The sequence below is a fragment of the Otolemur garnettii genome, unplaced genomic scaffold, assembly GCF_000181295.1.
Source record: "Otolemur garnettii isolate 467f Iridium unplaced genomic scaffold, OtoGar3 scaffold00007, whole genome shotgun sequence".
Lineage (NCBI taxonomy): Eukaryota > Metazoa > Chordata > Mammalia > Primates > Galagidae > Otolemur > Otolemur garnettii.
Window position 1 is genome coordinate 701,483 of NW_003852402.1, and position 14,053 is coordinate 715,535.

Here is a 14,053-nt window from a genome sequence, read left to right on the forward strand (position 1 = left end):
CAGAGCGTTTCCAGGATCCACTCAATTCATCTCCTCATTGAAATTCAGGAAACAGTCCTGCTCCTCCTGGCTTAAGCTTGAGTTTGCTGAGCTTTTGTTCCATCTGTGAATAGTTCTTGCTGGAACCCCCTCGCCCAGAGCTCCCAGCACCAGAAAGCAGCAGAGGTAAGCACCGACCAGAGCCGTTTTTCAGTCTCTGCATCAGTTACCACCGAAGCTGAACGTTACTGAGTCCACAGCATCCTGGGCTCATAGACGACGCTGCTGGTGAGCGGCTTTGTACCCACAGGACCAGATCAATGAAGCTGGATTTACAGACTAAAATTTTGCCCTGAACCCAGAACATTGAGGTTTGTTTTACAACGAAAGTGATTTTATTCACTTTTAGAATTAAGTGCTTATTTTCTCCCCCAGATCTGTGGGGCTTCAGTAAGAATACTGTATCTACGATAAGAAAGGACTTCTTGAAAATCACTCTTGGTATTTTAATTGAAGTTTTTTCAGAGTGGTCAAAGGCAATCATAATTCCATAAATAGCTGGTGACACTGTAATGATCATCCGTCCCCCAGAGCCATGACGCGGGAGGAGCCATTCAGGGAGGAGCTGGCCTATGACCGGATGCCCACACTGGAGCGGGGACGGCCGCACCCCACGGGCTACAGCACGAACTCGGAGCCTCACGACCTTCAGCTGCCGAAGAGAGTGCCCCCATGCCCCAGTGACAAAGCAGGGGTCTTCTCCGTGCTTATGGGGGTGAGTAGCCCAGCCTGGTCCCTCTCAGGGCCAGCCACGCAGCCCCCGAGGGTCCCCTGGCCTACACACCCTTCTAAGTGTGGCAGGAAGGGGTGCTGTCTAACCATCCCTGTTGCTGCAGAGCTCTGGATGCTGGCCTGTATACTTCTCATGTTCTCTGAATTGTTTTCCTCAATTCCTGAGTATCTGTGGCACCTGCCCCGAGCTGGCCTCCAGGCTGTGGCTGAGTCCCCTCAGGGAGGGACAGTCTAAGGGCCATGCTGAGTGCACAGGACTGTGTATCAGGTCAGGATAGCCTTCATGATCCTGATTCCTGCAAAAGGCCCACAGGGAGGGAGTGGATGGCAGGGCCAAGGGAGCAAGCCAGGTGGGCAAGCAGCCTGAGCATCTGGATGCCTTCCCTGGGGCCTTGGGACGTTTCCTGTCATACATGTGGATACCTACATAATTAAGAGTCATTTCTGCCCAAGTGTGCACAGAACACTTGCCAGGCGCTGCTAGGCCCTTCACCCATAGAAGCCATGGGCCTGTAGCGCCGACTTAAACAGTCCTTTTCCAGGTGCTGGCTTGGCTTACCTAGTCAGAGGCCACAGGCTACATGCTGGAAACTGGTGGGGGATCCTGAGGCACAGGAAATCGCACTGCTGGGGTGGGGTTTCCTGGAGAGAGGCAGGTGGGGTGTCTTCTGGGGAGAGGTCCTGTTTCTTGCTTTGACAGGCCCCTTCTCTCCCCCAAATAACAGGGTGGGACCCATGCTGTGACATGGGGGCAGGGGACACTGGTCCATTTCTAGGATGTATCCATCCTGCAAGAGGAGCCCAGTTCTGGCAGGATCTGGGTGCAGGGACAGTGATACTGGGGTGCTGGTCAGTCACTGGAGCCCAAGGGTTGGTTGTTCCCCTCGTATCTAAGACAGAGCTACATTATGACCTGAAATTGTGTTGCCTTTTTGCAGAGCTGCCTCCTGGTGACTTCGGGCTTCTCACTCTACCTGGGGAACGTGTTCCCTTCCGAGATGGATTACTTGCGCTGTGCAGCAGGCTCTGTAAGCAGTGGTCCCCAGCTGGTTGTCCGTGCCCAAGACCATTGATTTCTGTCACTTGTTCCTCATTCAAAATCTCTTTGTATGACTTTGGCTTCAAACAGGATTTATTGCTCTTGACAATTACTGATGAAGCAGGTCTGAGTCTTACCCCTTAGGATCCAGTGTAGGAAACAGCACTCACAGCCGAGTCCTGCTTCAGTGGGCCTGGGGGCTGGTGGAACCCTGCTGCAGGGTTGGGGCTGTATCCCACATCCTCCGGAGGCCCTATGCTGTGAGCACCTACAAAGGTCAGCTGTCTCTGCAGAGACAAAGAGAATGAGAGAAAAGGAAAGCAGAGACAGCTGACCTGTGCCCCTAGCCCTCCCTGCTTTCTGCCACCCAGGGGTCCAGCCAGCTTGAGTACAAAGCACTTGTCTCCTGGGGTCTTGTGTGTGTGTTGTCAGGGAGCTCCACTTCTGAGGATAGCATAGGCACAATGGCTCCAGCAAAGGCACAATGGCCTCCTCAGCCTTCCACTGCCATGGGCCTCTGGCCCCACCTCCAAGCCCATGGTTGATGGCTGTATACCCAAAGGTCTCAAAAACAAAACATATACAAGCTTTCCTTAACCCTGTGTCCCACCAGGTGTCCTGGGTCTCTGGGTCCCTGCCCAACTCTCAGAGACCTTCCCTTAAGGGCTTTTGTCTTCCCTGGAGCAGCACACCCAGCCTCCCAAGCCAGCCCTGCTTACCCTAGCCCAAGGCCCTCTTCTTTCACAACCTTGAGGGCCATGATCTCCACCCTCCCCAGTCATGCCCAGGCCATCCACCCAACACTGCCCTTCAGACAGCTCTAGCCACCAGCCTCAGGGGGTGGGGCCCACCACAGACTGGCTGGCCCTGCCTCTGCCTTGGGCCACAGGTGAGTCCTCAATGATAACACCCTGTTCATCAATTCCTCTTCCTTTGTGCAATTCTCAGCTGAGACCATCTGTGGTTGTGAGCATTCGTGACTTACATTCTGGACTCAGAAGTGTGTCTGGCTAGGATAGTATTCATTATCAAACATCTTTTTTAGCTCATCAGAAATGTTAAAACTTTTCTCAGAATAAATTCTTTTGGAGCATTCGGGGGGGGGGGCCTTTCTACGTTAAGTGAGCCCCCTGCCTTGAGTGGATGGGCAGCTCTTGTCTTGACAAAGTGATTCGAATCACTTGGGAAATATCTTGGTTGTGGTCTGTCTGCCTGCAGCCTCAGGGCTCTGATCTCTTTGCAGTGCATCCCCTCAGCACTTGTGAGCTTCGCAGCCTCCAGGAGGAAAGTCAACGCTGTGAGTGCAGCCTTCTCCATTCAGCTCCTGTACTCAGGGTGGTGGCCCCTCCACAGCCCACATCCAGGGGTGCCAGGGGTGCCCCATAGCCTATAGAGCTTCCTGCCCTGCCTTCCTGCCTGCAAGAGGGGGCGAGCAAGGCCACACTGATTCTTACCTATCACAAGCTTGAGGACTTTCAGTTAAGGACTAAAAGTTACTGTTTATTTCTTTAGTTATTCAAAGAAGCAAAATCCCTCCTGCCTTGTTTTTCAGATTCCCAACTTTCAGATACTATTTGTTTCCACGTTTGCTGTGACCACTACATGTCTGATATGGTTTGGATGCAAACTAGTCCTGAACCCATCAGCTGTAAACGTGAGTGGTTGTCCTGCAGACCTTGGTGGGTTCCCTACCTGTATCTTCCAGCTGACACCAGTTGTGGCTGGCCGCTCCACCCCCACCCCCATGCCTGTAAGTGTCGTTTGTCCAGTCAGAAGTGTGCAGTGAAGATTTATTTATCATAGCTCTCCAGTTTGACAGATTTGAGAGTTTTATTGATGCTACTGAAGAAAAGAATTGTCCTTATTGGACTCTTAATTGATTCTGGTGGGTAGATTTATTAATACACAATATTTTTAATATGTCTTCTGAAACGGTTCTTAAAAATTAGCAGTAACATAATGGTGTATTTCATCAAATATGTGATGCTACTGATTATATGGCATAGTCATCTTATGCACCTCTAAGAAAAATAGGAAAATGTTGTTACTTAAATGACACCAAAAGAGAAAAATTCCATATCAAACCAGGACCTGATCAGATGCCTCAGAAAAAGCCTCCTATTTTGTGTGAAACACTCAGCACACTTTCATCTTTTCTTTCCTTTCTTTACAGCTTTAGCCAAGATGCTGAACTGTGTCAAACAGTGCTGTGTTCAGGGTGTCCCTATCTTACTCCTAGTCTTCCTGAAATTTACGGAGTCTCCATTCACTTTTTGATATGTAACTTCAGTCACGTTAAAAATGTTTGGTTGAAGGTCTGGTTTTCTGTGAGTTTTTTATTTTAGAAACACAAATCACATGGACCTTTGGTATGGCAGCTGCTTTTGTGCATGCATGAGACAGTCTCCTCCTCTAGCTCATCTGCCAGGGGAGCCTGACGGATTGGATCCTTGCTGGGCTCTGTGTGGGCCACGCTGGGTCACAGTTCCACTCTCTGCTGCTGGGTAGCGCCAGCAGCACCGCACTCAGGGCCGTGCACTGAGGCCCGTGGGCGAAGGGGGCCTGCGTCTCCTCCGTCTGAGTTTGCTGTGGGTTTTTTCACTTTCCCCTGTGGTTCTGTTAGTTATTACTTATGTATTTTGAGGCTCTATTGTTAATTGGATTATCATTCTATGTTCTTTTTAAAATTTATTTCTAAGTTATCATATAGTTAAATTGACTTTTTAAAATATAGAGTTCTACAAATATTAAGCCATGTACAGATTTATGTAACTGCAGTACAGTCAAGATCCAGAAAATTTACATCACCCCCTTCCAACCCCAAAGAACTTGTGTTTTCAGTTTTTGGCAAGTATGCGTGGAACTCCATAGACATTTGTGTATAGGTTTTTGTGGGAACGAGAAAGTTCTAGATCAGGGATTGGCAGACTACAACCCTAGGGCCAAGTCCAGCCCCCAACCTATTTTTGTATAGGCTTTGAGCAAACAGTGGTTTAAAAAACCAAAGGAACCCAGCGATCCATGGGAGATAGAAATAGTGCGTGCCCCACAACACCTCTTATCTGGCCTTTGACAGAAAAAGTGGCTGAGCAGTCTCCGGCCTTACACAGACCAGTCTGTGAGAGCATCTGGCAGGAGCCGGGTGAGCAAGGTGGGGCTGAAGGGTGTATTTCTTCCTCAGATTAACTTCAACCTCATCCTGCTACTCCTGCTGGAGCTCTTCATGGCAGCCACTGTGATTGTCTCTGCTCGGTCCAGTGAGGAATTCTGCAAGAAAAAGAAGGTGGGTGTGGAGATGTCCCCCAAGGGATGTCACTGGCTCTCTGCAAAGCAGCCTCAAGGAGGCAAAGGCAAGATGCTTCACCACTCTTTCCCTAACTTGTCCTCAATAGCATCACCAGGAGAAATATCTGCTGATATATGTAAGGAAAACGTTTGTGTTTGAGCTTTTCTCTCAAGCCTGACATCCACTGACGACACCAAGATGGTTACATTTCAGAACAGGCAGGCCTGCCTCATCTGCTGCCCGTGACAGCTGGACATAAGCAGCAGAAGCTGGGCTGCTGTGTCCTGGGTGTCCTGGTGTGACGACGTTCTGTTTCTCCTCAGGGCTCCATCTCTAATAGCTCCAACATCTTGGAGGAAGTGAGGTTTCCAGCTCGGGTCCTAAAATCCTATTCAGTAAGGAAAATGCTCCTTTTCTTTATTTTTCTCTCTTCTCATTTTATCTTACTGAGGTGGGGGTTGAGGCTGGGTTATTTTTCGAGATGACTAAGGTATGGCCATGTGGACTGCACGTAGTGCTGTGGCTCATCTGTGAGGACTTCTCAGTCTATTTATCAGAACTGCTAATGACAAAACACCTTATCTTAAAAGGCACCAGTGTTCTTTAGTTTTTAGGGGTGAGGCTTGATACTGTGTAGATAGTCTCACATGAGGTGTCCCCAAGGAATCCATCTTCTCTTGTTCTCAGTGTCCCAATCTGAGGACAGATTACGTGGCCACTCTCTTGGCAATTGTGTCCTTTCTATTCTGCCCTTTGTTTTTGGCCTTCTTGTTCTATTAGTGAACATGCTGTTAAAACCTCTTGATCTGAGTGTAGCCTTATTGATTTCCCCTGGTAATCCTGTAACTTCCCGGCACAGGTTTCTGGAGCCTGTGTGTTGACTCACACACAGTCAGAGCTGCAGCCTCCTTACCTTTAGTCACACCCTCTCTGTGAAATGTGTATTCATAGGTTGAGGGACACCAGGGAGCCTCCAGTTCATGTTTGCCTGATATGCCTTTCTCTCTCTTCCCTTCAACTTTTCTTGTTCTCATGTGTTGGTATGTTTCCTACAAACAGCTTATAACTGCTTTTTGTTTTTTTATCTAATCTGCCATTCTCTCTCTTTAGCCATTTGAATTTTAGTCTGTTTACGTGGAGAGCGATCACTGACCTTTTATATTTATTTTTGCCATTTTTATTGTTTTCTTTTTTCCCCTGGCGATTTTTTTCTATGCTTCCACCCACACCTGCCCTTCTTTTGAACCGGTCAAAGCTTCTTCCTTCCTTTTCCCTCTAATTTCAATATTTTTTAAGAGTTTGTCCTTAATGTTATAACCTGCCTGCTGACAAGCTGAGTGACATCTTCACAGGGCAGTCCTTGCCCCTGTCCCTGGCTTGCCCCCTGTCACTGGGCTGCACCCCCCTGCCCCATTCTTGGCCTGCCCCCATCCCTGGCCTGCCACCTGCTTGTGAGGTTTAGGCCATTCCATTTCTTGACTCCCAAATCAGACAACTTCCTGTTTGCTTCACTCAGGTGATTTTTTTTTTTTTTTTTTTTTTTGAGACAGAGCCTCAAGCTGTCGCCCTGGGTGGAGTGGCATCACAGCTCACAGCAACCTCCAACTCCTGGGCTCAAGCGAGTCTCCTGCCTCCACCTCCCAAGTAGCTGGGACTACAGGCGCCCACCACAACGCCCGGCTATTTTTTGGTGGCAGCCGTCATTGTTGTTTGGTGGGCCCGGGCTGGATTCGAACCCACCACCTTAGGTGTATGTGGCTGGTGCTTTAGCCACTTGAGCCACAGGCGCTGAGCCCACCAGGTGATTTTTGTTCCCAACACTTTCCCTCCTGTTTCTTTTGCATTTTAATTCTTTCCTTTAGACATTTTTTGAGAGAGTGTAGTTTTGATAGGCTTCTTAAGTGATAACTTTGCCTGGAAGAGGATTCCAGGTTCCAGTCTCCCCTGAGCATTAACAGCCCCCTACCTGCTCTGGCCTAGTCACTGTCCTTTGTGGTGGCTTCCAATTCTGGGGTTTTCTGTTCTGTGATCATGGTCCCTTAGGTGGGAATTCAGTTGCATCTGTCCATCTGGAGTCCGTCCTGGGTATCCCAAATGCACAAATGTTCCAGCCCCGACACCGGCCCCCAGCCCTAGGGTGCCAGGCTTGGGGCATTTGCTTCTTTTCCAATCTCTTGTGGGGGCAGGGCTGGGGCTTCAGGTCTGCCCACCTGTCAGACAAGTGCCTTCAAGTCTGTAGAGAAGGCCCCTCGAAAGAGATCCCTGCTTAGGAGGCTGTGCTTGAGCAACACCTCACCTGGAAGCTACTGCTGCCCTCTGCTGCTGCCCTTGAGCTGGGGATGCCCCCAGCTCACCCTGCCCCAGGGAGCTCCGTGGCTGCGTGCTGTGCCCCAAGGCATCTGGGGGCACCCTCACTTCCTGGGAGGGGCGTAGACTCTCAATTTACCACTGAGGAAATGCCATCCCTTGTTATCCTCCAGGTCGTTGAGGTGATTGCAGGTGTCTCTGCCATCCTTGGGGGGATCATTGCTTTGAACCTGGATGACACGGTCTCGGGCCCCCACCTCTCAGTGACATTCTTTTGGATCTTAGTGGCTGTGAGTACACCCCAGTTGCCTTCCTGGTCCGTCTGGCCAGGTCTGGGGCCAGTGGCCTCAGATCCGGCAGGGCAGGTCAGGGAGCCCAGTTTGGTGCATTTGGACTGAAGCACCAGGAGAGGTTCCTCACTGCCCAGGCTGAGAGACAGCCAAAGAGGCCAAGGACCTGGATTATGGAAACGAGGCAGGGTCCATGACCTGAAGCTGACCCGTCCTCTGCTCACTGCCTGGGCCAGTCCCTGCCTGGTGCCTTCATTCTGACCACCTCGCAGGCTCAGCCCTCCTCGCGGGCAGGGCCCAGGCCTGTTACCACTGCCCAGGGTGCAGCAGTCCCTTCTGTGGGTGTGGATGGGTGAAATCATCACTGGGAGACACAATGGGTCATGAGGTCATGGAGCTGCTCGGCTGGGTGGGGACGGCCATCTGCCCTGGCAAGTGGCACCTCAGCCTCCGAAGCTCCTAGGGCCCAACCCCAAAGCGGCAGCTCCCACCCAGCAGATGGGCCTGTGCTCGGAAATGTCCCTTCATGGGAGTGGCAGGGGCCAAGGTGACTGGTGTGCCCTGGGGCTCAGCCCATGCTCAGGGTCCAGGTATAGAGCCAGAGGTCAGCATTCAGTGCCCATTGCACTATTCTCATAGTGTTTCTACAGGTCTGAAAATTTACATAGATGGCCAAAGAGAAGCACACAGAACCTCTGTTAATTAAGATAGGTAACCAGTGTGTGCTTTGGGAAAGAGCTTTATTTCTCAGAGGGCAAGAGCCTACAGGCTGCTGTTCCAGCAGGCTGGGATCCAAGCCCAGGAAGAGCCAGGCGTATGTGTTAAAGAAGAGACGGAGGGATAGGACATTATGCCAAGTGGCAGCACATACGTGTACTCAGGGGCTCGAGCACATAGGAGCCCTGTGTGTTCATGAAGGGAAGTCACATGTGTATAGTTGTGCCATCTCCCTCCCATCCCATCACAGCCGGGAACTTAGTTTTAGGGTGTTTTAGGGGCCCCCTTGGCTGATAGAGGTCTGTTCAGTTAGTAGAGGGCTCAACATTTATTACTGGCCCATACCTTCAAGAGGACACCTCTGCTTCCCAGCAGCCCCATCCCTCAGGACTACCTCAGATATGGGGGAGCATTCATTTGGAGCTGGACTTCTTGGACCTTGACTTCTAAAATGTTTCCTTTTTCTTTTCTCTTAGTGTTTTCCAAGTGCCATTGCTAGTCATGTGACAGCAGAGTGTCCCAGCAGGTGTCTGGTAGGTGAGCTTCTGTCCCATGGGTACCAGGGACCCACTGGGTTGCCCCCTCCATGGCCCATGTTGTCAGCTCCTGTGGGAACCAGGCAGCAGGAGCTGGGAGGAGGGCCCTGGCTAAGGCTGGCACCCACCACCCAGTGGCAGGACTGTCCAAGGGTTCCACTGACCACATGCTGCCCTGTCTGTGAAAAAAAAAAGCAGGGATGAACATTTTGTGTGATAATTAGAGCTCCTTGTGACCAAGCAAAGGAGAGAGGGGACAGTCCCAAGAGTGACACATTGTTTCTTTACAACAGCCACTAAGCCGGGCCCCAGTGCTCCGCAAATCAAGTGTGGCCCAGACACCTGGGCCTGTTCAGCTTGTTTCTGAGGCTTGACAGGGCCATTGCTCCATAATCCAGGAAGATTTCAGGGAGGTCAGAGCATTGGACAGGGGTCCACGGAAGTGCTGTTTTTCAAGAAAGGAGAATTGTGCATACATTTAAAAAAACTTATGAGCTGCTCTGCTGTGACTTAACGGGGAGAGTTTCAGCAGAGCCACACACGGAACCCAGCACCATGTGACTCCAGCCTTAGGCAGGTGTGGCTGAGCCCTCCTCCTTGCAGTGGCTCCAAGATGCAGGTCAGGGCTGGCAACACCTGTACTCTGCTCTCTGACCAGGTGGAGGTGCTGATCGCTGTGACCAGTCTCACAGCCCCGCTGCTGTCCACAGCCTCTGGGTACTTGTCCTTCAGCGTGATGAGGATCATAGAGACTTTCACAGATTACCCACCAGCCATAAAAGTATGTATTTTATTTTAAAACTCTCTAGAAACACTGGACCACTGTGTTGTCAGCATACATCTTGGGAAGGGTCTCCTAGGGAACATGGGCTGCACTGTAGGCAGTGGCCAGGCCAGGTGGGCTCTGGTCTATGAGGTCAACTTTTGCCCCATCTGCTCTTGGTGGAGCTGGACTTAGTGGAGCTGGAGGTTGGATCTCACCTGCTCACCTTGCATGGGTGGTAAAGTGACTACCCTGTCCCTGGCCAGCCTGTTCGACCCCACTACTTGTTTTGCCCCACTGCCCAGGTCTCCACTAGCTGCCCCTGTTTTTCTGCCATTTCCACAGCTTGGATCTCAGGTTTCTCTCTCCCTTGGCACCATACACTTTTCAGATTCTGTCAAGTTTTATGAGATGCCCTGTTGGAATTTCTCCTGGAATTGCATTGCTTTTTTTTGAGACAGAGTCTCACTATGTTGCCCTCGATAAAGTGCTGTGGCATCACAGCTCACAATAACCTCAAACTCTTGGGCTCAAGCAATTCTCTTGCCTCAGCCTCTCAAGTAGCTGGGACTACAAGCATCCACCGTAACACCCAGCTATTTTTCTTTCTGTTGTTGTTGTGTTGCAGTTGCTGTTGCATAGCTGGCCCAGGACAGGTTCGAACCTGCCAGCCTCAGTTCACATGGCCAGCACCGTACCCACTATGCTATGGGCGCTGAGCCTGGAATTGTATTACATTTACAGATAAATCTGAAAAGACTTGTAACTGTGACTTTGAGCCTTTCCAAGTTTGAATATGTTTCTAAATAGGTCTTCTCTAGAGTCTCAATAGCATCGCAATATTTTCTCCATAAGGCTTGGGCATCTTAGGGTTTTTATGGGATGTTTGAATGTATAAAACTGCAGAGGCTGCTCTTACGGGCACCGTACTAGCATTATTTTCCTTCCTTTTTCACAAGATGGGCTGCACACTATAATCACTGTTCTGTGCTCTGCTTTTTAAAAAACTTGGTAATTTATCCAAGGGTTTCCTCAGTATGCATGGCTCAGAGCTCTTCTGTGTTTTTTCATTGCTTCTGCTTGGTGGCCTAGCAGCCCAGCAGCTCAGCCCATCCTGGGGATGGGAGCTGTATCGCCCAGCCTGTTCTGGTGATGGGAGCTGTGTTATTCCCAGCATCTGCTGTTGGTAATGACGCCTCAATGAGCCGACAGTGTGCACACTTGATTGTGAGCGTGTGGGTAGGGAGAGGGACTGTAGGCCAGATGCATTTAGTTTGTATAACATCAGCATATTGAAAACACCCCATTTCCCCTCCTGCCAGTGGCGAGAGCACTCCTTCCCTCTGTTTCCCAAGAGGGGATCTCCTGGAGCTTTTGTGACACAGTGAGAGCACATCTGACCTGAGGGTGCTGAAGATCTCTTACTATGCTTCAAACCATTCACATTTCTTTTCCAGCAAACTCTGCTGTCTTTGGCACATTTTCTCCAGGGCTTTTGGGAGCTCTGCTAGCATCTGGGAGAACAGCCCCACCTCCTGCAATGGGATGTGCAAATAGTGGCCTGAGCCTGCCAGTTTTTCTTACGTTTGTCATGATTTTTGTCATGTGAGAGCTGTTTTGTTTTTACACAGCCAAATTGATCAATCTTGTCCTTAATTGCTACTGGATTTTAAGCAATTGTTAGAAAGGCTGGTACATTTGTTTCCAGTTTGGGTCATACACACTTCTGCTTTGTTTGGGTCTATCTCTGTACTTCCTGTGGTTGTCTGTCCCTCATGCTGGCCACCTGCCCAGGTCCAACCCTGTCCTATTGATACAGGTTTTACAACTTGATTTAATATTATCCCAACAGGATGAAGTGCCACATTGTTAATTGCTTTTCTTTTCAGAATTTGCTCAGCTTATATTTTTTGTATGAATTTAATTAATTAATTTATTTATTTATTTTGCAGTTTTTGGCTAGGGCTGGGTTTGAACCCACCGACTCCAGCATATGAGCCACAGGCACCACCCAATTTTTTGTATGAATTTTAGAATCAACATGTGTGCTCTAGAGAGTGGCAAGGTTGTTTTTATTGGGACCACCTTGATGCTGGATGGGTGCTGGGTTCTTTTTTGTGTCAACATTTAGTCGTTTTGTATTCTTAGGCCAACACTGGCGAGATTCTCCTGTGGTGCATGGAGGGCTGGGTGCCTCAAGGATGCTCTGAACCCTGGGTCTCTGGCCACAGAGAACCTCTCGGTTCTTCCATCCTCCCAGCAGGGCACCTGCACCTGCTCCTGCCCTCTCTGGTGCTCCCTCTGGCCCATGTGCTCCTCAGCCCCTTCCTCTCCAGCAGCTGGTGCTCGGTGGGTCTGCTAGTGGCCTGAGCCCCACTGCCTGGGACTCCTACTCCCTTCTCCATCTGCTCAGGGTCCTCCAGAGCTGACTATCGGCCTCCCAGCATGTTTACCACTGACACAGAGCTGGAAAGTTTAGTCCCTCTGCCTCATATGCCCACCCTTGCACAGCCACAGGTGGCTTTGCTGGTTCCCTTACTGACCCTTGTCGTTGCTGGGGCAGGAGTGGGTGGGGAGATGTGGACACCAGCATCTAGAGCTGGCCACAGGGCTCGCAGCCTGGGGTCACTCCTGGGCCCCAGCTCACGGCCTGCTCTGCCCACAGCAGTCCTATGACCTGCTGCTGCTACTGTTGATGCTGCTGCTGCTGCTGCAGGCGAGTCTCAACACTGGCACTGCCATCCAGTGTGTGAGCTTCAAGATCAGCGCCAGGCTGCAGGGCGCATGCTGGGATGCCCAGACTGGCCCACAGGAGCACCTAGCTGGGGAGGTGAGTAGCCACAAGCCCTGCTCCCTGGAGCCTTCCCTGAGAAGCCATGGAGCATGGCTGCCTTGCTGGCACCCTTCAGGACTTGTAACACCACTGTGGGCTTTCTAAACCCCACAAAAAAATCTTGAAGTAAAATTTGCTTTTAATCTGTTTCCTAAGAAGACAACCACACAAACCCAAACTCATTTCTAGAAAACACTTTGGACTTAATGCTTTCAGTTTTGCTCTTACAAACATAGGACTTGGGGGTTCCCCCATCACCAAAGCTGCCTCCCTGGCCTCTGGTAAGGATGCCAAGCTATGTAGGGGAGGGAGCACCCCCCAGCCTGCAACATGGGTTCCCCAGGGTATCAGTGACCACTGGCCAGCAGGCTCTGGGGCACATGCTGCCCTTTTGTCTGGGGGCGTCTGGTCACCTCTGCCTTACTCTCCTCTTCCTAATCAGTACCTGCTCCCCTTGGGCATGGGGTGAGTGAGGACCAGGCTCCCCTCTGCAGAGGGCCATCTGAGGGACCTGTATGAGGGTATGGGTGACTTGACAATGAGCAGGCCTTTGTCTCTTTTCCCGGAGGTCCAGGGTGTCAAAAAAAACTTCTAAACTAGGAGAATGCCCATTGCTGCCAGTGGCTGGGCAGTGTGTATGTGGCCTGGTGAAACAATAGCTTTCTTGTCTTGGTCACAGGTAGCCAGAGGCCCCCTGAAGGAGTTTGACAAGGAGAAAGCCTGGAGAGCCGTGGTGGTGCAGATGGCCCAGTGACTGCAGCACAGGGAAACTGAGTCGCAGCGTGGGCCTGGTCCAGTGGGTCACAGTGCATAGACGTTAGCTGCCCTTGGGCTGCTCCTTTCTAACACAATTGCTGCACGGGCAGATGGGGCTATGTGGTGGTGCCCTCATGTCTTATATAGTTTAGAACACACAGCTGATTCTGTGCCCAGCCTGGTCAGGTCAGCGCTTCCCAGGTGGACCAGGACTCCCAGGGCTCCTGGGGCTGAGGAAGGGCATCGGTCCTGCCTGCCAGAGCCCACACCTGCATGCCCTAACACGGTTCCCTGCCCCTCTCATGGCTTGGCTTGGGTCAGAGTCAGATATTTGGGTAGATGGGAGACCTCTGAGCCTCCTGTGTCAGCTTTCCCTGTGCCCGCTGTTGTGTCAGCCAACTTGGATCCCCACCATTCCAGACTCTTCCCTGAGATGAGCCCAGGGCAGAGGTTGGCCTGTCAAGTTCGGCCTCCTGACATGGGGGGTATGCAGCTGTGTACTTCTCTCCTATGGGGGGTATCACAGGGCCTGTCCTCCCCACTCAGCTTGCTACCACTGCTCTTCTTATGTAAAATCTACATCCTGAGTCTCTGCTCTATCTTTCTGCTGGAATCCTTGTCCATGTCCCCAGATGTGGTCATATCCAATGTGGAGCTTCACTTGGCCACGGTCAGTTCAGAGTTCTTTGGAGCATGGCCAGGTCCAAGGCTTTGGAAACTGGCTTGACTGTGTCACTCTCACTGAGTCATGCTGG

The 14,053-nt window shown here is 50.9% G+C and overlaps 1 protein-coding gene across 1 annotated transcript; it reads left to right on the plus strand.

Annotated features, from left to right (window-relative positions):
* Positions 1-567: 567 nt before the first annotated feature.
* On the plus strand, positions 568-13,296 carry MLC1 (megalencephalic leukoencephalopathy with subcortical cysts 1). Its single transcript, XM_003783093.3, has 11 exons — positions 568-754; positions 1,710-1,799; positions 3,054-3,107; positions 3,363-3,464; positions 4,992-5,093; positions 5,420-5,491; positions 7,577-7,693; positions 8,887-8,943; positions 9,605-9,727; positions 12,375-12,539; positions 13,222-13,296. Exons 1-11 carry the CDS (start codon positions 575-577, stop codon positions 13,294-13,296), a joined length of 1,137 nt encoding a protein of 378 aa, XP_003783141.1. The 5' UTR covers positions 568-574.
* The last annotated feature ends 757 nt before the right edge of the window (positions 13,297-14,053 follow it).

Bases quoted from the DNA above. Each gene is read 5' to 3' on its own strand.
- MLC1 (XM_003783093.3), top strand. From the start codon at position 575: ATGACGCGGGAGGAGCCATTCAGGGAGGAGCTGGCCTATGACCGGATG. The intron at 3,465-4,991 runs GTGAGTGGTTGT...TTTCTTCCTCAG, and splicing joins TGAACCCATCAGCTGTAAAC to ATTAACTTCAACCTCATCCT. The intron at 7,694-8,886 runs GTGAGTACACCC...CTTTTCTCTTAG, and splicing joins TCTTTTGGATCTTAGTGGCT to TGTTTTCCAAGTGCCATTGC.